At 34.5% G+C, this 27,209-nt stretch overlaps 1 protein-coding gene across 2 annotated transcripts in view; it reads right to left on the reverse strand.

Moving 5' to 3' along the window:
• Positions 1–27,209, reverse strand: part of ANKRD50 (ankyrin repeat domain 50) — a 45,468-nt gene that overhangs the window by 13,314 nt on the left and 4,945 nt on the right. For both annotated transcript variants that reach the window (XM_025386351.1, XM_025386352.1), the window contains one exon: positions 1,225–1,454. In XM_025386351.1, the coding sequence (XP_025242136.1) occupies positions 1,225–1,454 (230 nt within the window). The remainder of the gene's footprint in view (positions 1–1,224; positions 1,455–27,209) is intronic.

Consider the following 27,209-nt stretch of genomic DNA (forward strand, 5'->3'; position numbering starts at 1 on the left):
TAATGAATATGGCTCAAAAATAATGTTTGCTAAAAAAAAGAGAAATAATAATAGCAACGATATATTTCTGAAGCACTTACTATGTATTAGGCATTGTTGTAAGTGCTTCATATGTAATTTGTCATTTAACCTTACAAAAATCCTATAAGAAAAGTAATATTAAAATCCTCATTTTATAGATAACGAAACAGAGGCACAGAGAATATAAATTGTGTAAAGTCACATGGCTAGTGAGTGGTAAAAGCTAAGGTGGTGTATGCAGTGTTTCATTTATGTAAACTATAAACATACATAATATAAAATATGAGCTGAAAGCATATAAAATAAGTTAATAATACTGGTTTTCTCTAATGAGGAAAAGAAAGGAATGGTGACACAGGCCAAAAGGGGCTTCTACTTTACCCACGCCTGACATACTAAGTGCTATATAAGTGTTAGCTATTGTCATTTAAATTACTAAACTTTTACCAACTACATTTTTATCAATAACAACAAAAAAGAATGCCATATGTGGAAACCAAAAGTGCTGCCATTAGTAGCAAAGGAATTGAAGAGGGACAACCTGAAAGAAGGAATAAAGCAGATTATAGAAAATTATTTTAACAAACTAGTAAGATTTCAACATACTGTAAAATGTATAGAACTACTCAAAAGTTATATGACCAATTAACCATTAACTTAATTAATGTCTCTCCAATTACACTATATATCCTGTGACAGGTCCTTGTTTTACACTCCTTTTTTTTCCCCACAAGACAAAGAGGAGTGTGTTACATAATCTAATAGGAGTAACCACAACTTTATTATGGTAGTAAATAAAGAAAAGTAAGAAAAATTAAGAGAAAATAAAAAAATAAAAAAAGAAACTCTGATAGTGTACTTTTATGTATTATATAGACTGTAATCTGAAACATCAGAAAAAGGTTTAAACTGATCATGATACAACAGCATAATAAACAGAGCCCCAAGATGTATAGCAGCAAATAATGGCATGAGATACTCCTAACCTTTACTAAAGAACTTAGGAAAAGAATCTTGAAAAAAAGGTAATGTTTAAATGATCTTAAAAACACGCTAAGGCTTTTTTATATAAATTTCAAAAGGCACAGTAGAGAATAGCTGATAGAAGGAGCAAATGCAACATGCAGATTTTCAACTGCATTCCTTTCCCTCTAAGAAACTAGTGCATTAATGAAAAGCATTTGAGGATGGCAGTATGCTTACCAGTAAACATTTTAGTAACAGCCTTACTCTGCTTTCGGGCAGAACAGAGAAGCAATAGCCATGGTGGAAAGAACTCATGGTGACCAGCTAAAAGTTCTGCAACAGTCCCAGATAAGCTGGTAGACGTTTGTTCACCTTCAGTAATGTTACACCCTTCATCAACAGAATCAACAAGCAGGTATAGGCTTTGCTGGGGAGGCTTCATTCCCAGTAGAGGGAGTAGAACACATCTGTAAAACACATACACATGAGCATTTTGAATGTTACGTGGCTATAAGATTTATTATTCAACCATTAGAGTATTAATTATAAATTCTTTAAGAATAAAATAAGGTATTAGAAAAAAAATATTATACAAGTTTCAATTCCTTACTTTAAGTACAATACTGGTCCCAAACAGTTTGTATTTCCAATTACAGCATTTTGAACAATAAAGAGTGTGTGTGGGTGCATGTGTGTAATTCAGCATAATTAACAAAGGCATTCAGAACTGAAGAAAACTATATTTCAAAATTCCCTTTTTGATTCTTTTCAGTCAGTGATAAAAAGTGTGATTTCCTTATGACAAAGCTAAAATGTGTTGCAGAGTGGAAAACAAAACAAACTCTGGGGATCACCTTAATAAAAAGAAAAATATCAAGAGTTCTGTAGAATTTAGAAGTATTTTATCACCATTTTTCTCACAAAATTACTGCAATTTATACAAGGTCGTCTTTCACAAATTTTATTGTAAAAGACTACAAAGATCAACTATATTCTAGATCCCATTTGACGTATTTTCAAATTGCAAAGTAAATAACAAAGTATTATGCTTTACTCCATTAATTAATGCATTTCCTATGCGTGTAACTTATATTGTAGTTGAACATAACGTTTTCATAAATACAACAATGCTCATTCATTTTCAACAAATATTTACTTGATGTGTGCTGTGGGGTCAACAAGGTGCTGAGCAGATACAACAGTGAAGAGGAAATAATCCATCCAGTTATGCACACCAGAAACTTACAAATAATGTTTTCTAAAACTGTTTTCTTAGTCTTTCAATGTAATAGCCACCAATATCTAATTTATCACCATCTAAGAATCAATATTTCTTTTAAAAAAAATCTCAAATATCCAGTATCATCATCACTGTAGGCCAAACTACCTCAATTCTTCATCTCTTTTACCTGGGCTACCCTAACAATCTACATGCCTCCAACAGCTCCCCTCTTGTGAGTTTCTACTGCAGCCAGGGTCACTTCAAATGTTATTCCAGCCAGACTAGCCTTCTTTCAATGACTTCATGAGACACGATCACACGTGGGCCTTTTCATTTGCAGTTTCCTCTGCCTGACATGCACTTCCTGTCTCTCTTCATATAGTTTATCTTCAATTTTGAGAGTAACCTTCTCAAGGTCAAATCCCTATTACATGCTTTCATAATGTCAAATACAGTTCTTTTCCACTCCACTATCAAATTTTCAATTTTATATTTAATTATTTAATGTCTTTTTTAAATTTCTCTTTAGCTGTAAGCATCAAGAGAAGAGAGACTAAATTGGTTTTGCTCATCAGTGTAGCCCCACAACCTAGCATAGTGCCCACAGTAGAACCTACAGACTTGACATTGTTGCAAGCTAGAATGGAAAATCAATGAACTGCAATGCAGTGGTCTCAGTGCTAAGAGAAAAAGCAGCAAAACTGCTAACAAGATAAGAAGAAATGACTAACTGAAGTGCATTAGGTAGGGAAGGAAGAGAATGTCAGAATAATATTCATATATTAGGTGCTCAAGATGAACTAAGTTTTGAGGAACCAATCACACTGATACAGGAGGGTAAAGGGAAGGTGGGGTAATCCTGGCAAGGAACGTGCTGAGTTTGGGAAAACTTACTCTATTGTATCTTACACATATATTTTGTCCATTATGAGCACAAAGATGGCTGATGAAAAATCAGTAACCTAGTCATATAGTACAATACATATAGAACACAATATACTAGAATAATGTACATAATAAGTACCACTTCAGATATAGCACACAGGAAGCCATCTTAAGTTACTTTTGATAGGGAAAGTGTGGAGGACAGGTCGGGGAAATTCGGAATTGAGGTTACTAAGGTAATGAGCCAGGAGTTGTTTAGTCAGGAGAAACAGCTGGAGGACACAGGAAAGAAAATCTAGTTGAGGCAACAGCACATGCAAAGGCTTAAAGAAGAGAAAAACCAGTGAAGTATGGAAGAAAGAATTATGAGAATCATGAAAATGAGTAATGCTGGGTATTATAAATTGTGGGCTTTGCCCTAAGGGTATTAAGGAGCCACTGAAATATTTTAAGCAGAAAATTGGTAAGTTTATATTGGAGTTTAGAAAGACAACTCTGGTGTATGTGAAGGAAAATTTGATGTAGGTAAGTCCAGAAGGAAAGAGTGACATATGAGGCCAATGCTTAGAACTTAGAAAAAAAAATCTCCATCCAGAACTACCACTATCACCAACGCCATCACTGCCAACTTAAATTCAGTGCTCTATATGCTTTAAGTACTTCACACATCCATTAACTCATCTGATTCTCACATTAATTATTTAAGGTAGGTACTATTATAATACTCATTTCCAGGAGAGGTAATCAAGCCACAAGAGGATCAGTCACTTGTTACTTTATAAGTGATAAGAAAGGGATTCAAGTCCAAGGTCTGGTTTCAAAACCTATGACCATCCATCCTGGTTTGCCTGGGACATTCCCAGTTTCAAGCACTATCTCAGGACCCAGCCCTGCCTCTTCCCAGTCTTCTCCTCTAGTCCTGGGCACATCATAGTGGGGGTCACCCTAGTCTCCACTCTTACCCACCATGGTCCACTGACTAGCCATAACCAACGGTGAGAAAGTAAATTATACATTAGTAGCAGTGGGGATAGCAAAAAGTAGACAGATTTGAAAGAAATTTGGTGAGTAATATTAGTAGGATTTAGTGATTATCTCCTTTCTTTCGCCTATTCCAGGATATCTGCTCTTCTTTACCTAGTTTCTTATAGTGGAAATTGAAGTCATTTTTCATACTTTCTTTCTCCTCTAATATAATCCTTTAATGCTGTTAATTTCCCTCTAAGCATTTTCAGTATCATCCACTTAAAAATAATTTCCCTTTGATTTCTTCTTTAAAACATCCATTATTTAGAAGTAAGCTATATAGCTTTCAAATAATTGAGAATGTCCCAGTTATTTTTATCTGTATTATCACAGTTTAATACAATTGTATCAGATAACATGTTTCGTATAACTTCCATAGCTTCAAATTTATTGTGACTTATTTTATGGCCCACAGTATATCTATCCTAGCAAATGCTGTGTATGCACTTAAAAAGAATGTATACACTGTTGTTGCTGGGCAGACTGTTCTGCAATTGACAATAAGGTTCATTTGGTAACAGTATTGTCCAAGTGTCCTATGTACTTATTGAGTTTTGGTTTATTTACTCTATCAATTGTTAAAAAGAGAGAGTTAAAATATTTGAATATAAGTGTCTACTTCTTAAAATAGTTAGTTTTGCTTCCTATATTTTGAAGTTCTGTTATAAGGTGTACAAATGTTATGATTGTTATATCCTCTTAAGAAACTGGCCTCTGTATCATTAGGAAATGACTCTCTTTATACCTGGTAATATTCTTTTCTCCAAAATCTACTTTGATATTAACGTAGGCACACCACCTTCTTTTAATTAGGGTTAGCATGGTATATACTTTTCTATTCTTTTATATTTAAGCTATTTGCCTCTTTATATGTGAAGTGTAATTGTTATAGGCAACATATAATTAAATCTTGTATTTTTACCCAAATTCTATCATTTAATTAAGATATTTATCATTTACACTTAATGTAGTTGCTGATAGAGTACAGTTTAAATTTATCATGTTTTTGCCCACATTATTTTGTAATGTACATGTATGTCAGTAGGATATATTACTAGGAATAGAATTGTCAGATTAAGAGGCACCTTCATGTATATTTTGATAGATACTGCCAAAGTGATGCTCCCCTTATAAATTATACACACACACACACACACACACATATATACACACATACGTAATGTGTATACTCATATATGTAATGTGTGTGTACATATTTATCATGCACATATATGTAATGTATATATTTATACACACATAGGCAACAGCTGTGTAACACTAGGTATTTTCCTAGCCCCTCCATAATAGTGATTAATGTTATTTACTTTTTCTACAGCTAGGTGAAAAATGGCATCCTCATTATAGTGAAAAAAACTATATTATATATATTATTATATACTACATATTATAATATATAATGGTTGTACATATTTTGGGGGCACATGTGATATTCTGATACTTACATGCAATGTGTAATGATCAAATCAGGGTAATCGTGGTACCTATTACCTCAAACATTTATATTTTCTGTGTATTAAGAACATTACAATTCTTCTTTTCTAGCTATTTTGAAATGTAATAAATTATTAACTTTCTCTATTGTATTATTGAATATTAGAACATATCCCTTCTATTTATGTACCCCTTTATGTTTTAAATTTATAATTCCTTACCATAAGGGCAATCATATTCACATGTGCCTAGGAATCATATTTCTTTTTCTTTAAATTGTGTTTTCATACACTTTACCCATTTCCTCAAAGACTGCTAATTTTTCTCTTATTGGCACTCTTTAAGTGTTAAGAAATTGAGATAGTGCCACTCCACTCCAGCCTGGGTGACAGAGTGAGATTCCGTCTCAAAAAAAAAGAAAAAAAGAAATTGTTTGTTATATGTAACACAATTTTTTTCCACCATTTGTCATTTTTCTTTTGACTTTTTGAAAGGTTTTTCTTGGACATGTACAATTTCTTTTTTCTTTTTTTTTACTTTTATAAAGATAACACATCAGTCTTTACTGTTTTCCATTTATAGCTTCTAAGTTTTATGTCACATTTCTGAGGGGATTCCCCAGTTCAGTGATAATAAGAAAAGATTTTTGCTATGTTCCATCTCATTCTGTTGTTTCACCAACTCTTTTCCGAGCACTTACATCTCTGCTTCATGCAACTGTTTAACTCACGCAATCACTCATTGTTTTCATTTAAGGCAATATATTTGGTCACAGATTCCATTTGTTCGATGGAAACATTTTTTTATGGTGTTTCTTGTGCCCTGTTTTTCACATTCCTTCCCCATTTGTTCTTGAGATGTATTTTATGTATCCTGTGATAGCTCTTTTTGAGTACATTCTTTCTGGATCAGCAATTACAAGTTGAGTGTATACAGTGTCCAGGCTGGCAAGAAGTCTCCTTACGCATCAGAGTTATAGGTATAAACAATTTATTTGAGCTTGGACTTCTCCCCAGTCAATTAAGATCAAAAGCTGTAGGGACGTACACAACCCGTAGAGTTTACTACACTCAATACCTTTTACTACACCAAATACTACACGTAATACCTTCCTCTTGCACATACATGGTTCATCTGTGTGACTCCTTCTGCCCTGCCCTCTTCATTCTTTCTATATGCTTATCTGGGTCCAGGAAACTTCTAGCATAAGTCTATAACTTATCTCCCTGGGATCAAATGAGAGCTTTTGTCCTCTTGATATTCATCAGAATATGCACTTATTTCAACGAATAATGGTCTGCCAGCTTTGCATCTCAATTTGATATTCACTCTCACATTATATTGAGGTTTGGGATTATAGGTCTCTCATAGTTTCAAAACACACAGAGCTTTTCATTCACTTTCTTGCCTTGAAGCTATTTCCCAGTACTATTTAAAATGGTCTTCATCATGTTAAAAGCAGATAGGATTCATTCCTAAGTCCTCCTTTTTGTTTTAGCACATTGTCTTCCTTTCTGTTTTAACACCAAGCTTTTTTTTTTCCATTCAGCACCTATTTCTAACACTGAGATTTTTTCTCTCTGTCAAGAAAGCTCCCTCCCCCAGGCAGTATTTCTTATTTCAGCAGAAGTTTCATTCCTGAAATAAGCCTTCTCTGACCACCATATCTAAAGCAGCCCTCATCACCATTACTGTTCCTGCAATTGTTTCTTTGTAGCATTTATCACATTCTTAGATTAACTTGTTGGGTTACTTCTGTACTGCTTTTGTTATAAGGCTGAGAGTGAAGCTCCTGCACACCTCCACATCTCCTTGCCCTATTATGTAGGCTCCAGGAGGGCAGGAATTATGCCTATCTTGTGCACTGTTAAGTTTCCCAGCACTCAAAACCACTCTTAGCACATGATAAACACTCAATAAATTTGCTTCACGAATGAATGATACTTGATGGAAAAAGTTTTGTTACTTTAAAACAAAGGATTAAAAATTTAATAAACTCAGAATTCCCATATTAAGTTCCCTTTCAATAATTTCAAAAGCACCTATTTGGGGATATCTAGATCAAGTGACACATAGATTTACATTTTTCTGTTAGGTAACATTTTATCACTTGTAAAATGAAAATCCCACCAAAGTATGTATACACAAAACAAAAATTTAGACAGTCTAAAACAGACTTTTCTGTATTTGTGAATAATTACATACATATATATTATTATTCCAAAAGAGATAATGTAATGACAGTTGGTTATCACAATCATACAAAGATAACACCATCTTTAAAAGCAACGGTATGATACAGGGTTTGATTTTGCATGTGTACCTTAACTAAATGTTTTACATTTCTTACCTTCATTAATATTGAGCCAATATTTATTACATTCTTAATTTTTTGTTAATTCAATTTAAAATCCTTGAGTTAGTTTTGCCCCCATTTTCAATTGCCTTGAAAATGAGGAATGACAAGATCATCCTTCTGTAGCTAGCCGTTTATTGATTTACTCAATTTTTTTTTTAAATGACAGATAAAATTATATGTATTTACCATGTATAACATGATGTTTTGAAGTAGATATACGTTGAGGAAGGCCTAATTCTAACTAACATATATAGTACTTCACATAGTTATAGTTTTTGGGGTGAGACTCTTGATTTCCTGGCAGAAAGGCTGCCGAAATTCTGAAATGAAAGACATCCATTGTTCTTTTCCTTTGATACAATGAATTTACTTACTGCCTTTTTCTTAGGAGATTAATGACCTTTTAAAGCTCCTATAAATAAATTATAAGCAACATACTATTAGATAGATAGATGAACAGATTGAACATGTAAAAAGTGTCTTCAGACTTAAAATTGTTTCTGTGAAACATCAGGTTTCAGCTCACTTTCTTCCTCACTTATTCAGACATAAAGTAACAGGAAGAGTGTCCCTCCTAGCCTTTTAACAAAACACCTCAGACAAGCTGGAAGGAGAAAAATTGTGAATTACAGACAGACTGTGGAGCCCCTGGGGCCACTGATAAACAGCGTTCACACTCTCTTGCTGCCTTTTCTCTACTGACCCCTTAGGGCTTTAAAAAATACAGCAATCACCCTGGCTGGGAAATGTATGGAATAAAGCCCCACCCCCAGTCTAGGCTCTTCTCCCATATGACCCCTATGGAAAAGCCTTAAGGAGGAGTGGGTGGGGAAGAATAGAATAAGCATTACTTGTCCTTGAGGAACAAGTGAAACCCACTGCAGCCTACAGCAAGGGGATGGGCAGGATCAGAAGACCTCACCCCAGATCAAGGGGTATAACATAATCTTTATCAGAAAAACAGAAAATGTCCCCATTCTCTGCCCTCACTGCTGAGAGAGTTGCAGAAGAGAAGAATTTGAGAGCTGAAGGTAGAGTAGATATTGAAAAAATCCACCCGGAAAATCAGCCCCTGCTCTAAATACAACATATTATTAGAAGATTTGAGGTGAGAGGTACACTGAGGGTACCCACAGCAACAACAAATATCAAATTTCGTGACTCCTGACTAGCTTAACTCACCTCTCCTCCACATTAAAGCCTCCTGCAGAAAACAAAAAGTAGGCCCATTTCCAGGTAAAGACTATTTACAACTATTTTCCAGTTGTTTGACATACGGTATGGGGCTTCAAAAATTAATTATAAAATACTAAAATAATGAAAATACTTCTGAAAGAGAAAAACAAAGTTGAAGGACTCACACTACCCAATTTTAAGATTTACTATTAAAGCTAGTGCAATCAAGGCAGTCTGTTAAGTATTTGTTAAAGACAAATACATAAAAATTCTGGAAACAGCAACATAAATAAAGGAACATGATTTTTCACAAAGTTGAAGAGGTAATTCAATTGAGAAAGGCAGGTTTTTTTCTTTTTTTTTTTTTGCTGAACAAACAATGACAAGCTGGATGCCCAAATGCAAAAAAGACGAACTTCACTACATATCTCTCACGCCATCACACAAAAATTTACTCAACACAGATCATAAACTTAAGTGTAAAACATAAAACTATAAAACTTTTAGGAGAAAATCTTTGTAATATTGAGTTAGGTAAAGAGTTTTTAGACACTTCACCAAAAGCGGGATCCATAAAGGAAAAACAAATTGAAAACTTGACTTTATCAAAATTAGCTACAGCTGTTAGACACTGTTAAGATAATGAACAGAAAAGCTGAAGACTGGCAGAAAATATTTGTAAAGCAAATTTCTGACTAAGGCTCATATTCAGAATACATAAATAACTCTCAAAACACTAAGAAAACAAAAATTGTTTTTAAATGGGCAGAAGATTAAAATAGACAATTTAGAGAGGAAGACAGGGGTGTCAAATAAACACAAAAACATGCTCAGCATCATCAGTCATTAGAGAAGTTCAAATTAAAACCACAGTGTGATACCATTAGACACCTATTAGAATTGTGCAAATAAGTAAAACCCCGGACAACATCAAGTGCTGGTGCAGAGCAATGACAGCCATTGCCAACGGTACAACCACTTTGGAAAAGTCTGGCAGGTTTCCCAAAAAGTTAAAGCTACACCTACTGCATGACCCAGCAATCCTACTTCTAAGTATTTATCAAAATGAACTGAAAATATATGGCCACATGAAAATCTGTACATAAATGACATAAATGTTTACAGCAGCTTTATTTATAATCCCCCAATTAGAAACAGCATACAGGATCTTCTACTGGCGAAGGGATAAACTAAGTGTGGCATATTCATACAACAGAGTATCACTCAGTCATAAGAGAAAAAACAAAAAAGAAAAAAAAAAACTACGGTTGATTCACACAACAGCATGGGTGAATCCTAAATGAATTTTCTAAGTTGAAGAACCCAGTTCCAAAAGGATGCACATACTATTGCATTTATATGACACATGGAAAAAGTAAAACTATTATAGAAATAAAATTTACGTCAGTGTTTGCCATAGGTTGGAGTGGGGGAAGGAGTTTACTGAAAAGTTCAGCAAGTAGGAATTGTTGGGGTGATGGAACTGCTCTGTATCACAACTAGGTGGATCCATGACTCCATGCATCTATCAAAATTATAAAACTGTACTCTACAAACAGTAAATTTTACTTATGAAAACTGAAAATAACGCAAAAGTATTACTTGTTAATGTTTCGCTGAAACACAAAAGACACAGCTTGGTACTACCAGGGAGTCAGGATATTCAGAACTCAGACGACTATGTCCTTCATATGTGTAATATGGAGTAAGTCATTGTCAATGAGTTGCCCTCTTTCCAGTTGGTACTCCGAAGTTCTTCTGAACAGACCAATGCTCTTAGATCAGATCATTAACACTGAAGTCAGTGAAGCCCATCTAGACCTACCAGGATGCTGAATCAAACTATAGGATTCTGTTTTCCAGGATCTGATCAACAACTGGTGCCTTATCAATTTCTCTAACCTCATCAGCCCTGCGCTTGGTTCTTTAAACAGATCCTCCCTTTGGCCTTAGAACCTTCACACATGCTGGTCCCTTACCTATTATAATTTCCACTCCACCTTACTTCAAGGTTTTTATTATTCTTTAGAGATCAGCTCAAATATCACTCATTCAGAAAGGTCTTTCCTGACATTTCTCACCCGACAACCCAAACTAGGTAAAGTTCTCTATGTATACACTCTTACAACATCCATGAAAGCCCTTATAACAAGTGTAATTAATCAAGTAACTAAAGAATTGGCAGTTTAGCATCCACTTTCAAAAACTTTGGAAGAGAAGGAACCACCTACATATTATTCACCACTGCATTTCCAGCAGCTAGCACAGAACTTCACACAAAGTGGATGATTTATAAATATTTATGGAATGAATGAATGAATGGGTTTATTTCATTATTGATATACAGAACAGTGCTTATTCATTCCAGTGTCATGCCTTTAAGATTAAACAAAAACAACAGTCCACTGTTGGCTTGCATTCAGCTCCTAGGTGCTTGTGATGGTTCATTTTATAATGAGTAAGTGTCAACTTGACTGGGCCACACGGTGCCCAGACATTTGGTCATATATTAATCCAGGTATGTCTGTGAGGGTGTTTCTGCATGAAATTGACATTTGAATGGGTAGACTGAGTAAAGCAGATTGTCCTTCCTAATGTGGGTGGTGGCCTTCATCCAATCAAGGATTGAATACAACAAAAGGCTAACCCTTCCACCTGACTCCACGAGGTGGGACATCAGTCCTTTTCTGCCTTTGGTCCTGAAAAATCAGCTCTTCTTGGGTCTTGAGACTGCTGGCTTTCACAATGGAATTTACACCATTAGCTCTCCTGATTCTCAGGCCTCCGGACTCCACTGAAATGAAACTAGTGGCTCTCCTGGGTTTGCAGCTTGTTGACTACAGGTCTTAGGATTTCTTAGCCCCAAAATTGTGAAAGTCAATTCCTTACAATAAATCTCCTTAAATACATATATGGCTCTGTTTCTCTGGAGAATCATAATACAGGGCTTACTGCAAAAATTTCCCTTCATATAGGTTACTTTCTTAAATTTATTCTTACATAATTTGTGTTTTTTAAAATGTGTATTCTGTATCTTACACTTATACCTACAAAACATTTATATCTTCCCATCTATTTTTGCAGTATTAGTCTATTCTTACCATACTCCAAAGTACTAAAAAAAAGTCTCCTACAAACAGTGCAATATGGATGAAAAATGTACTTTTATCTGGGAAAAACTGTGTGCCTCTAGTGAAAGGTCCTAAAATTAGGGCAGAAGAGAAAATTAATGCAACAGCAATCCCAAATTACTGATCACTGATTTCTACTTGAAAGCAGTACACAAGTTGAGCATTCCTGTTCCAAAAATCTGAAATACAAATCCAAAATGCTCCAAAGTCTTAAACTTTTTGAGCACTGACATGGTAACACAAGTGGAAAATTCCACACCTGACGTCATGGGACAAGCCGAAGTCAAAATGCAGGCATACCACACACAGTTTATTTGTGTTCCCAAGGGAAAAATAAAAAAAATTACCTTCAGGCTATATGTATAAAGGGTAGATGACACATAAATGAATTTCATGTTTAGACTTAGGTCCCATCCCCAAGATTTCTCATTATGTATATGATAATATTCCAAAATCAAACAAAACATATATCCAAAATCTGAAACATTCTGATGCCATATATTTTGGATAAGGTATACTCAACTTGTATTAATTAAAGTTGCTTTGCATTCGGAAATGGATAATGAACCAAAACTCTCAAGTACTAAACAGTCAGTATATAGACACTGAAATACATGTTTGCAAAGTGACTTAACTGGTAAATATTTTAAAGCAATTTGGCTTTCTGGAGGGAGGTAATGGTTGGGGGGATATAATGCATTTGTCTTTTAAATTAAATATATGTGTAATGTATGTTGATTAATTTTCTTCTTCAGGAAGTCAAGATAAATATAAAAATGGAAAATAAACACAATCATCCTGCTATGTTTAAATTGAGCCCCTCCCAAAATTCACGTTAAAATCCTAACCACCAATGTGATGGTATAAGAGGCAGGGCCTGTAGGAGGCAATTAAGTCATGAGGGCAGAAACTTCATGTATGGTATTAATGTTCTAAAAGAGACCCCAGAGGGCTAGCTCATCCCTTTTATACCATGTGATGGCACAACACTGCAAGAAGGAGCCATCTATGAACAAAGAAACAGGACCTGACCAGACTTCAAATCTGCCCATATCTTCAGCTTGGACTTTCCAGCATCCAGAACCTAAAGAAATAAACACTGTTGCTTATAAGCTGCCTAGACTATTGCATTTTGTTTTAGCAGCCTGTATGGACTAAGACACAAACTGACATTTATGCCTAGAATATGTAGAAGCACGATCTTTATGAATTTACCCATTTATTCCTCACCCAAATCCTGTAAATTAGATACTAGTATCACTTCCATTTCACAGATGAAGAAACAAAGGTTTTGAGGGTAAGTAGCTTGCTAAGTGAGATAAGTAGTAAATGGCAGAAGAAGAAATAGAATTCTCTTCATTTCAAAGTTCCTCTTAATTATTGTGTTAAATTGCTTCTGCAAATATCAAAGAGTATAAGATAAGAGCGTGGTCCAATATTAAACAAGGAAGTTCTTAAAACCTGGCTAAACCAGGAAAGTGATGCTAATTTTTTAGCAATTAAATTAGCTGAAAATATTTTTGCGGAAGAAATAATATTGTAATGTTTAAGGTCTTCTAACTGAATATGCTACTTTTCAAATTTCACTTTCCTGAGGGTATTAAACATTCCTGTTTGTTTGCTACAAATTCTTTACTAAAAATCACTTATCTCAATACTGAAATTCCAGAAAAATCAATAGATGGCAGGTGTTTGAAATAATTTTGCTGAAATTATTATATAATTAGTATCAAGGCTCTAATTACCTACAGCTCCTGAATTCACTAAATCTGAATCTGTAATTACTTGTGATATATCAGAATACTTTTTCTGTAAATCTGAAGACTGCTCTGATAAGTTTCATTTTATTCAGTTATCCCTTATACTATGCTAAATGCAGAATCATGATTTTTAACCAAAAATATCCTCCAATTTAATGGTTTTCAATTGTAAATATCCATATTTTTTTCTACATTTTTTACCAGTTACCTTGATATTTATGGGATTTAAAAAATTAAATTATATACAACATTAGCAGTTTATCCATTCTGAATTCTGAAGCCTGAAATCTCATTACTACCTAGAAGGTAAACTCTAAATGCACGTTTTGATGCTAAATTTAAATAAATAGTAATGAGATTTGTCTTGATGTTAAATTTCATCTAGAAACTAAACTTTCTAAAATAGTTGGGGAGTATATGCTGACACATCTGCCTATCACTTTGTTAACCAAATGATTAAATTCTTGCAAAAAGCCAGGTATTAAAAATATGTTTTTATATAAGATGAGAAGTAGAAAAAGTAAAGCACTAACAATTCTTACTCAATATATCTTGTCTTATTTTGGGAAAACAAACCTAGACCTTCTTTTCTTAGGAGCAAAATTACCCAACCAATAAAGTAAAGCAAGTGGAACAGGAAAAAAAAAAAAAAAATCAGGCAATACAATTAATACTTTCAATCGGGGAACAAATATTATCTACGCATTTACCAGGATAAAAAACTAGTAAGTAAAATTGATAATTAAAATTAGTCCAGGAGTTTGGCCCAAATGTAGAACACAATTTGTCTCTGAATTTTGGACTAAGGCATAGTAATTTCATGCTTTTATGAACTGTCTCCCCTTTGTTAAAACACAGCAGGAAAATATGGAATTGAAAATAAAAAGAAAAATATAGCCAGTCAAGAATAAGATAAACATTTCAAAGTATCAGAAATGAAAAAGAAGCATAACAAGACAAAATCTCTAGCTTGCCAAGAAAGTATGCAAGGCAACCTAGAGATTTGCTGATGGAAGTAAAGGGAATACAAGTTCTCCCACTTCTAGCAACAGGACTCAGGCTCAGTTTGGAACTAGGAGCTGGAGCTAGGGCATGTCCTATTAATAATGACAGAAAGATGAAACAAAAAGCACTGCTGACTACCACCCAGGGCTATGGCTTTTAAGAAGCAGCAGGGAGCACATAAAGTTAGTCTCAATGGAGACAGGAACTGAACCTAAAAAGATCATGGGTCAGTGACTGAATTTACAAAATCATTAGTATCGGCTTGGAGTAAGAACTTCATATCTCAATTTTTAGCCCTCATTCAGGATCATACCGGGGATGGGGAATGGTGGAGGCAATCAATAACAATTAGACAGAGCAGGAAGAGCAAAGAGGTAGAAATGGTAATAGAGAGGAAATCCAAAAGAGAGTGAAAAAAATTACAAAACTTATAATGCCCAGAAAGAGAGCAACAAAATCAACGATCAGAATATGAATTCATATCCAAATTAATTTATAAAACTCCTAAAGATTTAAAAGAAAATGTATTTGTAATAAGTATAAAATTAATTTTTTTAAAAAAATTATTTTACAAAGGTACAAATCCAATAAAATTGGAAAGAGCCAGGGAAATCTTGTTTATAGGAACTTCTACTGCCAGACAAAATGTAGTAGGTGGCAGCAGCCCAAAACTTCCATTGCAAGAACTAGAAAAAAAATGAATAAATTACAAAATTTATATTTTTCAAGATATGAGAGGGCTTGTTGAAGCAAGAAGATAAGATGAATTAGAATTTCAGAAGATAGGAGCTCTTCCAAAGTGAGCAAAAGAATGACCTGCTAATTTATTCTCAGGGGTTATTTGCTAATTTGGGAGGCCTATACTGATTTTAGTTACAGACTAAGAATCAGATTTGGCTCACCCTGAGGGACTCTACAGGAGAACCAAACCAGCAAAGCTTTCAAGAAGTCAGTTAAATTCCTTTTATAGTGCAAACGTATGGTGTCCTGAACACTAGACTGAACTTCTTCAATGCACGTTTACTTAAATTCTGGGCTATGCTTAAAAAGTTGGGCAACTTGGCCAACTGCATCTAAAACCCAATATGAAATCTCTCGTAGTATCTTGGAAACAAAATTCTGCTAAAGGGAAGGTGCTTACTTTAAGCACGTAACTCAGGAGATTTGCAAGAATTTGAAGGTATAAGGGGCAGGAAGCAAAAGAGCTAAACATAATTTCTTATGTTGCGGGGAAGAACTGAATTACCAAGGGTCTTTCAGAGCTGAAAAGGTTCTTCTGACTCTCCAACCAAAAGCTTAAGTGAACCACATAAAAATAATAGAAATAAACCAAGGATCTTAGTAACATTATAAAAAAGTACCAGCCCAGCTTAATGCCTGACTGCATCAGCCCCTCACCCTATCTGCCCAAGGTTTTCTTGTTGTTGTTCCTTTGTTTTAATTAGCCTTTTCTGATAAAAGACATCACCTGGAAATCTACAATCATTTAACACACTATCAGACATAAAATAAAAAGTTATTAAACAGAAAAAAGTCAGGATTATAGATTGATAATCTAGAGAAAAAAAGGTAATAGATGCAGAGGAATAATCCAAATACTTTAGTTAGTATAAACTAAAATAACCATGAATAATATGTTCAAGAAAGTTGAGTAGATGGATCAAAATAGATAACTGAAAGAATTATAATTTAAAAATGTAACCTATAAAAATAATGAAATAAAATTCCATTCTAGAACTAAAAAATATATAATATTTGACATTAGGAACCCTGAATGTATTCAACACCACTCTCATTACAACAGAAGACAGGATTAGAAATGCAAAACAAGTTGATAGAAAATACCCAAACTGAAGCACAGATAAAAGAAAGAGAAAACAGAAAAATGAAAAAGATGTGTGGAACACAGTTAAAAGGTACAACATATATGCAACTGTGGTCCCCAAAGAAAAAGAATGAATAAACTAGAGACACTATACGATCTGAAGAATTAATAGATTAAGGCTTTTCCAAACTTATGAAAAGCATCAATCCACAGATTTAAGAAATTCAATAAATATAAAATAGAAAAAACATGAAGAAACCACATTTTGGCATCTCATGCCAGAAATCCAAAGACCGAAATCCTTAAAAGGAGCCAGAGAAAAAAGGCATTATCTCCAAAGGAGAAAAAATAACACTTTAAGAAACTTTTCAACAGAAACTAAAATTAAAAAGATTTGCAAAACATGAAAAACAATGCCATTCTTTTAAGTTTTTTTTGTCTTGGAGAATATAGTTATCCTTTTATTTAAATGTTATTTATATTAACATGTAATGACTATTAAATATATGAATGTATTTAAATTTTATCAGTTTAAATTTCAAATATAGCAAATACATATTGATAGACATAACTGGCATAAAAGTTATTTGAGGATCTCAATACTTTTTCACACCCCACATCCAATATGTCATATCAATCTTGAAACATAAATTAGGGTACACTTTTCACTTGCACTGATACTTCACCAAATCAAATCCAAGCACCACTGTCTCTCCCTTCAATTACTGCACTGGTGCTTACTGGTTTCCTCAGAAGGATAACATAGCTATTTACTAAAAACGAAAAGACTAAGGGAGCAGTAAGATGTGGGATGGAAGTCAGAAGTCTAATTTTGAACATGTTCAACATTAGAAATCTAAGCAAAGAAGTTGAGTAAGCAGTTAGATTTATAGGTCTAGATTCAGAGAAGAGGTCATGGCTGCATAAATAAAATTGGGTCCACTGAGAGACAGTTGATAATTAAGGCCATCAATGAGCTTTATGTAAGAAGCAAATGTAAACAAAGAAAAGCCAAGATTTTAACCCTGATGTATTTCAAAATCAAAGGTTGGTGCTATGGTTGAGTGTCCCTGCCAAAACTCATGTTGGAAGCTAAATTCTCAGTATAGCAATGTTGGGAGGTGGTTGCTTTAAGAGGTGAATAGGTTATTAAGGTAGATTAATACGTTTCTCTTTAGATTCGATCTCCAGGGAATTGATTAGTTCCCAAGAAAGCAGGTAAGTTATAAAGTGAGGTTGCCTCTAGTGTGAGTTCTCTTTGCATGCACCTGCTTCCCCTTCCACTTCTCTGCCATGCTGTCATATAGCACAAGGCCCTCATCAGAAGCCAGGCAGATACCAGCACCATGCTCCTGGATTTTCCAGCAACCAGAGTTATGAGCCAAACAAACCTCTTTTCTTTAAAAATTACCCAGCCTTAGGTATTCTGTTATAGAAACACTAAATAGACTAATACGGTCGGTAACATATGAAGAAAAAGTTGCTGGTATAAGAGGAAAGAACCAAGTGAGAAAGTGAAGAAAGTGTTGCTAGAAGTGGGGTGTGGTGGGGGGTGGGTAGCAGGAGATAAGTTATGTAAGATATTTCTGCTGCATTGAGTATTGAGCATTGGATTTAGCAACATGGAGGTCTTGGAATACTTACAGAGTGGAAAATAAAGCTTGATTATACTCTAATGGGATCATGAATGTATGAAAGAAACAATAGTAAATATAGACAGAATTTTTTGAAGCATTTGCTATAAAAGGGAACAGTGAAGTTGAGTAGTAGTTGAACAATGATATAGGTTGGGGGAGTGTTTTAAAAAGGCTACTAGTACAGGATATTTGAATAATGATGGGAAAAGGTAAAGTGCTTAAATATGTCATTGAGTAAGTGAGATGGGATGGGATCTGGTAAATAAGTGAATGGAAAAGGAGCATGGATGGTTTAACCATAGTTAGAGTGTAGATCCATACTCTACAACCATAATTAATGTAAGGCAGACTATGTAGATATAAATGCAGGAGGGTTAGTACAGTAGATGTTCCAGTAAATGTGTAGATGTTCTCTTCTAAATATATATATGTGTGTGTGTATATATGCTATTTACTTTTATTTACTTTATTATATGTATATATATATGCTATTTTATTTTATTTACTTTTTATTATATAGGAAGATAAGTTGACAGCTAAGAGTAAGGGTTGGGAGGTGGGCAGGGAAATAGAGGTTGAGAAGACAGAAGTGTGAAATGGTGAAGTAGGTGAGCAAGGGAATGGAAAGTGTTTCTCAGAGTGTGGTATGGGGACCCTAGAAGACTCTGAGAACTTTCCAAGGGGTCTGTGAGGTCAAAATTATTTTCAAAGAAATATTAATATCATATTTGCTTGTTTCACTCTCATTTTCTTCTGAAGGTATGGTGGAGCTTCCAGGGACTATATCATGTAAGGTATTGTAAGAGACTCAATGTCCAAACAGTCCAACTGGGATTTTTGTTAGGACTGTATTGAATCCATAGGTTATTTTGTGGGAATTAGCCTGTTTACAATATTGAATCCTCTAATCCATAAAAATGATATACTCCTCCATTTACTTTTCTTCGGTTTTCTTAATGTTTTCGTTTCCAGTGTACAGACTGAACACATCTGTGATTAATCACCAAGCATTTGACTTGTTTTGTGTTATTGTAAAGGAAAATTGTCTGTAAATGTATTAAAGAAGTTTGAAAACTGTTGCTATAGAATAAAAAATGTACAAAACTAGAGTTTGTAACAAGTATGTGTGTATACCTATATATCTCCCCTTATGGTCAAACTACATAGATTTTATAAAAAGTAAATTCATAAGAAAGGTCATCTATGGGGTGTGTGTGAGTAGAGTAGATCTGAATTAGAAAGGATACCCAGGGACTTTAAGTGTGGATTATTTGTTCTTTAAAACAAGACAGAAAACTCAGATTAGAAGCAGATATGACAAAAAAAAAAAAAAAAAAAAAAAAGAAAAAAAAAAAGAGTAGGTATGTATGTTTGCTTTCCTGTTTACTTTCTTGTATCACTGAAATGCTTTAGGGGATGAAAACAATCTATCATTTCCCCAACAAATTGCTTATAAGGATTTCTTCTCCTCTGGGGCCATTAATTTTTCCCTTTCAATTCCTGTGACTTTCATTGTTTGTGATCTGTGTCCCTCTAAGCAGCAACTGAACCAACATATCAATTGAGATTGAATTCAAGTTTTTTCTCCTTTCCAAATAAATATTAATTTTAAGTGATAGTCTCAGAAAGAATGACATCTATTCCACAGATGAAACTATGGATTTATGGAAGAGAGGCAAAAGGTGACCTCATACGACTCTCATCAAATAACATAAATCTAATGCTATTCAAAAGATTTTCCACTTGATAAAAATTAATTTCAACATAAATTTCAAAAGATACAAATACAATAACCAAAATAGGGTTTAAAATAAATCCTTTTCATCTATAACTATATAATCTACATGTATAAATTGTTCCACAAAAAACAACCATGGACTACTTAAAAACTGAACATGGCTAAAGCAGTAACAATTATCAGTGTGAACAAAATTATAATGTTTTAAATTAAAATATAAAGTTATTCATTAATTCAAGAAATAATTACTAAGTTCCAACTGTATTATAAGCCCTGGATACAAAGAGGACAAGAAAAGCAAAAACTCTGTTGATGCCAATAGATGGGCAGAAAGTCAAAAGAAACAAATGCACAAAAGAGTTCCAGATCATGACAGATACTGAAAATTAAGAACAAAGACAGCTAAATGGGGTGATGTGATTTAAGACAATGACCGGCTAGGGGACTTCTAAAGACTCAGTGATTAAGGAAAGCTCTCTGAGGAGACAACGTTAAAGATGGTACCTAAATGACAACAGGGCAAATAGCCATATAAAAATGTGCTGGCTGGAACATGGCCTATTTCAGAACATAATAAGGGCAATGTCAATGAAGAGCAATGTGCAAGAATAAAGCAGTACAGGTTAAAGTCAAAGGCTAGGCAAGGGTAGACCATGTACATACAGCTTAGGATTTATTCTAAACATACTAAGAAGCCAGTGTCAGGTTTTAAGCAGGGAAGTAACAAGATCTGATAACTTTGCTTTGTGAAAATAAGAGAAACAACAATAATAACAAGATGAGCAGTTAGGAGTTTAGTGCAGTAATACACCAGGCAACAGAAAATGGGAGTAGTAGTGTTGGAGATAGAGAGAAGTGGAGGTATTTGTTTTATCTTGGAGACAGAACCAAAGTATTTAGTGGATTGAATGTAGATGATGAATGAAATCGAGGAATCAATGGTGACTCCTATATTTACGATAAAAATTAATGACTTCCCATTTTAAATATTTAACTTTTGTATCGTTAGCTATTTTCACAATAGTGGTATATCATAAACACCCCAAAACTCTGTGGCTTAAAGTAACAATCATTTTAGCTTTCTTCTGCATCTCTGCTCTTCGTGATTTACTCTAGGGTTGGAGACAAGTTGCAGGCTGGGTCCCATCTGCTCCAAAGCTCTCTCCTGTTCCTTGGATCAGCAGCCTAGAACGATCTTGTCCTTCTCACTGTGGTGGCAGAAGCACGAGAAGACAAGCTCAACTTTAAGCTTCTGTTTGGGTCATGTCTGTTAATCCACTGGCCAAAGCAAACCTTAACGGCTAAGCCAGAAGGAAAAGATAGAGAAATACACCTTTTTTTTTGTTTGTTTTTTGAGACGGAGTGTTGCTCTTGTTGCCCATGCTGGAGTGCAGTGGTGTGATTTCAGCTCACTGCAACCTCCGCTTCCCGGTTTAAGTGATTCTCCTGCTTCAGCCTCCCGAGTAGGTGGGATGACAGGCATGCACCACCATGCCCAGCTAATTTTGTACTGTTAGTAGAGACGGGGTTTCTCCATGTTGGTCAGGCTGGTCTCGAACTCCCGACCTCAGGCGATCTGCCCACCTTGGCCTCCCAAAGTGCTGGGATTATAGGCGTGAGCCACCGCGCCCCACCAAGAAGTACACTTTTCCTCTAGTGAAAGGACTTGCAATCTCTTATGGCAAAGACCGCTAGTAGATGGAGGTACAAAGAATAGAGACAAAAATAGAGACAAATGAGAGAACTGTAAAAGGCTACTAGTTTCTGGAAAGTTCCAAATTATTCTTCAAGATAACCATGAGGAATATGTAATTCTTCTTAATACTTAGCTCTAGTAAGCAATTACATAAACATTTTCAAATTCTACTTCATCATTAAAGACTACACTTAGCTAAACACGTGTATAGTAGAAAGAAAATGGCATTAGAAATATTTCTGAGATTAGGTTAGCATAATAGATATGGGTTTGAAATTTAAAACAATGAAAATTATACGGTCAAAGACACTACTAAAACAACTAGAGGGTAAAGACAGGCAACCAATTGGAATACACTTCAAAGTGATTTGTTCATTTGTTTGTTTATAGAGATGGGGTCTCACTGTGTTGCCAGGCTGGTCTCGAACTCCTAGGTTCAAGCGATCCTTCCACCTCAGTCTCCCACATGTGTGAGCAACCACACCCAGCCAAAGAGATTTTTAAAAACAAAAAATAAATATTTAGTTACCTTATTTCATAAAAATCAAACTATTTTACTTCACAAAATTGAAAAAGGCAAAATTGCTAAAAACAAAGTAGAGACCTAAAAGCAAACTGCAAAAAAATCAAATTCTCAACATATATCAAACAAAAGCTTCATATCTCTACTGTTCATATAAAGGTTTTACTAAATGCTAAGAAAAATAAGAATGTTCTCACTTGTCCATGCTCCCTAGATGCTTTAATACGTCTCATAGACTTAAAAATAATTCTTGAAAGAATGAAAGAGCATAATGTGCTCTGTTGAGGTTATAGAAATACACGTTAGATGAGGCATAACCAAATCATTAAAAGTTTCCAAAGCTAACCAGAGAAATGTGAATTTGATACGTGGGTTATCACAGGCTCAGAAAAATATCCTAAAGAAAACACTGTTTTAGTATGGCTAATTAGGCAACTGTGAGAAAAATGAATGAAGTAAGTAGATCAACCGGAATGGGTGAATAAAAATTGTAGATTAGGATAAATGAATTCAAGGACTATCCCAAGAAAAACATTAAATATTTTAGAGTAGAATATTATGACAGAAGACAGTCAAAGAAAACTCCAGAATCCAGCCTAGGACAGTGCTTCTCAAAGCACTCTAATGCACACAGGATTCACTTAGGGATCTCATTAAAAGGCAGATTCTGATTCCCTAGACCTGAGAGTCTGCATTGCTAACAACCTCCCAAGTGATGCTAATACTGATGATCCTAAGATCACATTGTTTAGTAGAAAACTGCCTAGGAAATAAGAATAATTATAGAACTTAGGTAAGGCGTCAGTTTTCCCGTATTTCTAGATAATAATCAAGCTTCCTATTATATGCTCTCTTATCCTGTTTCTTCCTTCTTAGCACTTATCAAAGGTGTGTTCATAACATGTATTCTTGTGACTATTTGTTCAATATATTTTACCTCACTTAACTTAGTGTTCTGCTTGGCTCAACACTTTAGCCCTAACACTTAGTACATATCTAACACACAGTTGATACTGAATACCTGATAAGAAATAAATAAATCATCAATGAATAGAAATGCTTCAAGAGAAGCTAGTTTAAACATAGGTTAGTGAGGGACTACCAAGTGAAAGGATACATATTGATCAGAATGATAAGCAATTGTGATTGCTATCTTATTAGCAATCAAATCTGCATCAACAGCTTTATCTATGCATTGGTAGCCATGTAAGTAAATAAAATAACTGAAGGCATATGTGTAAAGAGAGAAGATCTAAGCTTGTGGGGCGAGAATGCAGAGGAAGGTCCACCAAAGAATGGAGTGAGTGGGAGATTCTGAAAGAAAAAAGTGCAAATAATGAAAACAATACCTAAAACACATCATTTAAAGGACAAAGGCAAATTGAGCAATAAGTTCACAGGCAATCATGCATAAACATCTTTTTGTAAATGTGTAGAGATGAAAGTTAGATTTCAGTAAGCTAGGAAGAAACTGATGGGGAAGAGGAAGGGAAACTGATAGGGAAGAGGAAGCAGCACTTACAGATACAAACTCTAGAGAGTATGAGAGCAAATTCTGGAAGTGATAAAAAATATAGCATTTTTTTTGGAGGAATAGAAAACATATTTGTCTTTGAAAATGACTATAGGAGCCAGGCTGGCACATGTAAATACATGAACTGGTCCTGGTATAGAATAATATAGCATGGTGGAGACTGAACCAAATTAGAGCATGCAGAGCTCATAAAAGACAGCAGTTGACTTAAGTCTGTAAGATTACTGCCTCAAAGGAATGAGAACCCAGTATTGTCCAAATTTCCAGGTTTTTTTTTTTAAGAAAAAGCAAAAATCTGGATATGTATACGAAATTTGCTGCATTAGAAAAAAAGCAAAACAAAACAAAACAAAACAAAATACTCAACTTGTAGAGCACCACTTCACTCTCTCTGGTCTAAAAGGAATCTGAGTTATCAAACAATAAATTAGATTGCAGAACAGAACGAAGAATGTGGCTGACTTCAAAGTTCTAAGTATGCAAACAGGAGCAATATGTTATGCCATTAGAGCAGAAGTGATTAGAGGTTGAGGACTGGTTCAGCAAATGATAAAGAGTACCAGGAACCAAAGGAAGCAGCACTTAGATTGAAATATAAAAGGAACAGACAAGCTAGAGTAAAAAGAAAAGATTTTCAGAAGGAAAAGTGAGAAGATTTGAATTAAAGGAAGTTTGTATCTTGAAGTAGAAAGGATATAGTTAAAAGTTGGAAACAATAGACCATTCAGTGAAACGTGATGATCTTTAGATTAAAAGACAAACATGTAAAGTTTTGATAATGAAATTATATTGATTAACTTATTTTATTTAAAATTTGAATAGTAATGGCACTTTAGAAGGATCTTTTAATTTGACAATACTTAAGAAAAGATAATGACAGTTATCTTAAATAGCACTAGTTATACAAGATTGATTACGAATGTAATATATTTTGCCTTAAAAACATACAAGTGAGGGTAAGAAGGAGGTGCACATTCCAGCCCCCTTCTGTTCTTGGCCCCTTTGTTGAGTGTGCCAAAAATACTTGGAGCCAGTTGAGACAGGAGATAGCTATCTGGCCACTTAAAACTATCTGGACTAATGACATATTAATATATGCTAAAGTACAGACAGTAGGTTAATAAATTAATAATCACTATACCAGTCTGGTCTGCATTTAAAACTGACCTAAATCATGTAGCATTTCAATTTCCTTTCTTATTTAAGAGCTTCAGCCTTCTTTCAATTAGGTTCACACATATTCTAGATAAGCAAGTAGCATTATGCATTCATTCAAAAGACAGTCATTTAACAATTATTATATGCAAAGTGCTATATACAAAGCACCTTGGGAAATATAAAAAATTCATCAGTCATGAATAATGTCATGAAGAAGTATATGTCTAATAGGGAAGATAACAAAAGATATATGCATAAATAACTACAACACGGCCGGGCGCAGTGGCTCACGCCTGTAATCCCAGCACTCTGGGAGGCCGAGGCAGGAGAATCACGAGGTCAGGAGATCGAGATCCTGGATAACACGGTGAAATAAATCCCATCTCTACTAAAAACACAAAAAATTGGCCGGGCATGGTGGTGGGCACCTATAGTTCCAGCTACTCGGGAGGTTGAGTCAGGAGAATGGCATGAACTCGAGAGGCGGAGCTTGCAGTGAGCCAAAATCGCACCACTGCACTTCAGCCTGGGCGACAGAGTGAGACTCTGTCTCAAAAACAAAAACAAAAAAACTGCAACACAAGCTACAAACCTAAACAGATATAAGTGAAGATCCATAAATGCTCCCGGAGGAGGTAAGATTAGAAAGAATATTCAAACATTCAAAGATTCCCATTTGACACACAAAACAAATGTCAGTATTTGGTCTCCTAGTTTGAATTCTTTTTCTAACAAGGCATACTGCCTTTCACCATTAGCACAAGTTTTCTATTAAACTCTCAAAACAGAGTTACTCATCTTTAATTCTTTATAGAAATTTTACTCCATTTACACTGAACCCATGGTATCCCTGAAGATGTTTAATTTTTCCTGTTAACATTACACAGAACAAAATATTTTTACCCAACACAGTAAAACTGACATCACGTATCTGGTCCTGCAGACTGTTAACAAGAAATAAAAGTGAGGTAATGACATACACTAAGAACAAAAATTTGTATTTCCCTGCACCACATCCTTTCAAATCTCCAAAATGACTTTTCTGTTCAAAGTCCAGAAAGGTGTTTCTGGTTGAACAAAATAGCTATCTTCTAAACCAGTCACAAAACCTAATGCTACTACCCTCCACTCCTCACTAACTTAGATGCTTGAGCTTTTTGTCAAAAATAATTGGAATGTTTTACAATTATAGGGCTACTAGGAGTCCACCTCTAACACTAACTCTAGAAAAGACACCGTCAATGCAAAATATACAAAGTTTTGCACTAAAGGCCTAAAGGGGGAGGCAGAATTACAGAAATCAGCCTTTGGTTCTCAAAATAAGTAATAAGTAAAAATATAAACATCAACTTAGTTTCAGCAATGAGGAAATAAAATATTGTAAACAAATTAACAATAGTATTGTACTTTAGCCAGATACGAAAAATAAAAATGAAAAAAAGATATCAATGTGTCTTCACATCATTCCCTTTAGCAGATCACCAAATTCTATTAATGTTTAAATGTTCATGTGTTTCATGAACCCTATAACAAGTATTTACTCTGATGGTTATTTCTCTTTATATGAATAAGATAAATATTAATGTTAGAATTTGAGTTCCATGAAGGCAGAATTCTGTTTGTTCTATTGCCTGATTTATCTCCAGCTGAATTCTATCTAACACACAGAAGGTTCTTAATAAATAACGCAGATGAACTATGCTTAAAACACATAACACTCTCATTATTTGTCGTACAAATTGATGAATGCCAGAAGAAATTTTGTGACAACTAAATCTAAGAAACTATAGAATATACTATACCATGTCAGAAGGGAAGAAAGCGGCAATGCTTCACTAAGATGAAGTTCCTTTCACTCTTCCTTAATTATCATGAACTAGTGATTAACAAATTACCATTTAGCCATACAATTTCATGTATTATGTATTCCATCTACTATCATTAGGCATAAAAAAAAATTAAAAGAAAGCTAGGAAGTAAACTGAAGAAAAGTGGATTTAAAAAGCATCAAGTAAATAACATCTCTGCAATTTCCCCAGCTTTGTGAATCTGTGAATAACAGATTTTTCATTATCAACTTTCTATAACTATTAAA

The sequence above is a fragment of the Theropithecus gelada genome, chromosome 5 (assembly GCF_003255815.1).
Source record: "Theropithecus gelada isolate Dixy chromosome 5, Tgel_1.0, whole genome shotgun sequence".
NCBI lineage: Eukaryota > Metazoa > Chordata > Mammalia > Primates > Cercopithecidae > Theropithecus > Theropithecus gelada.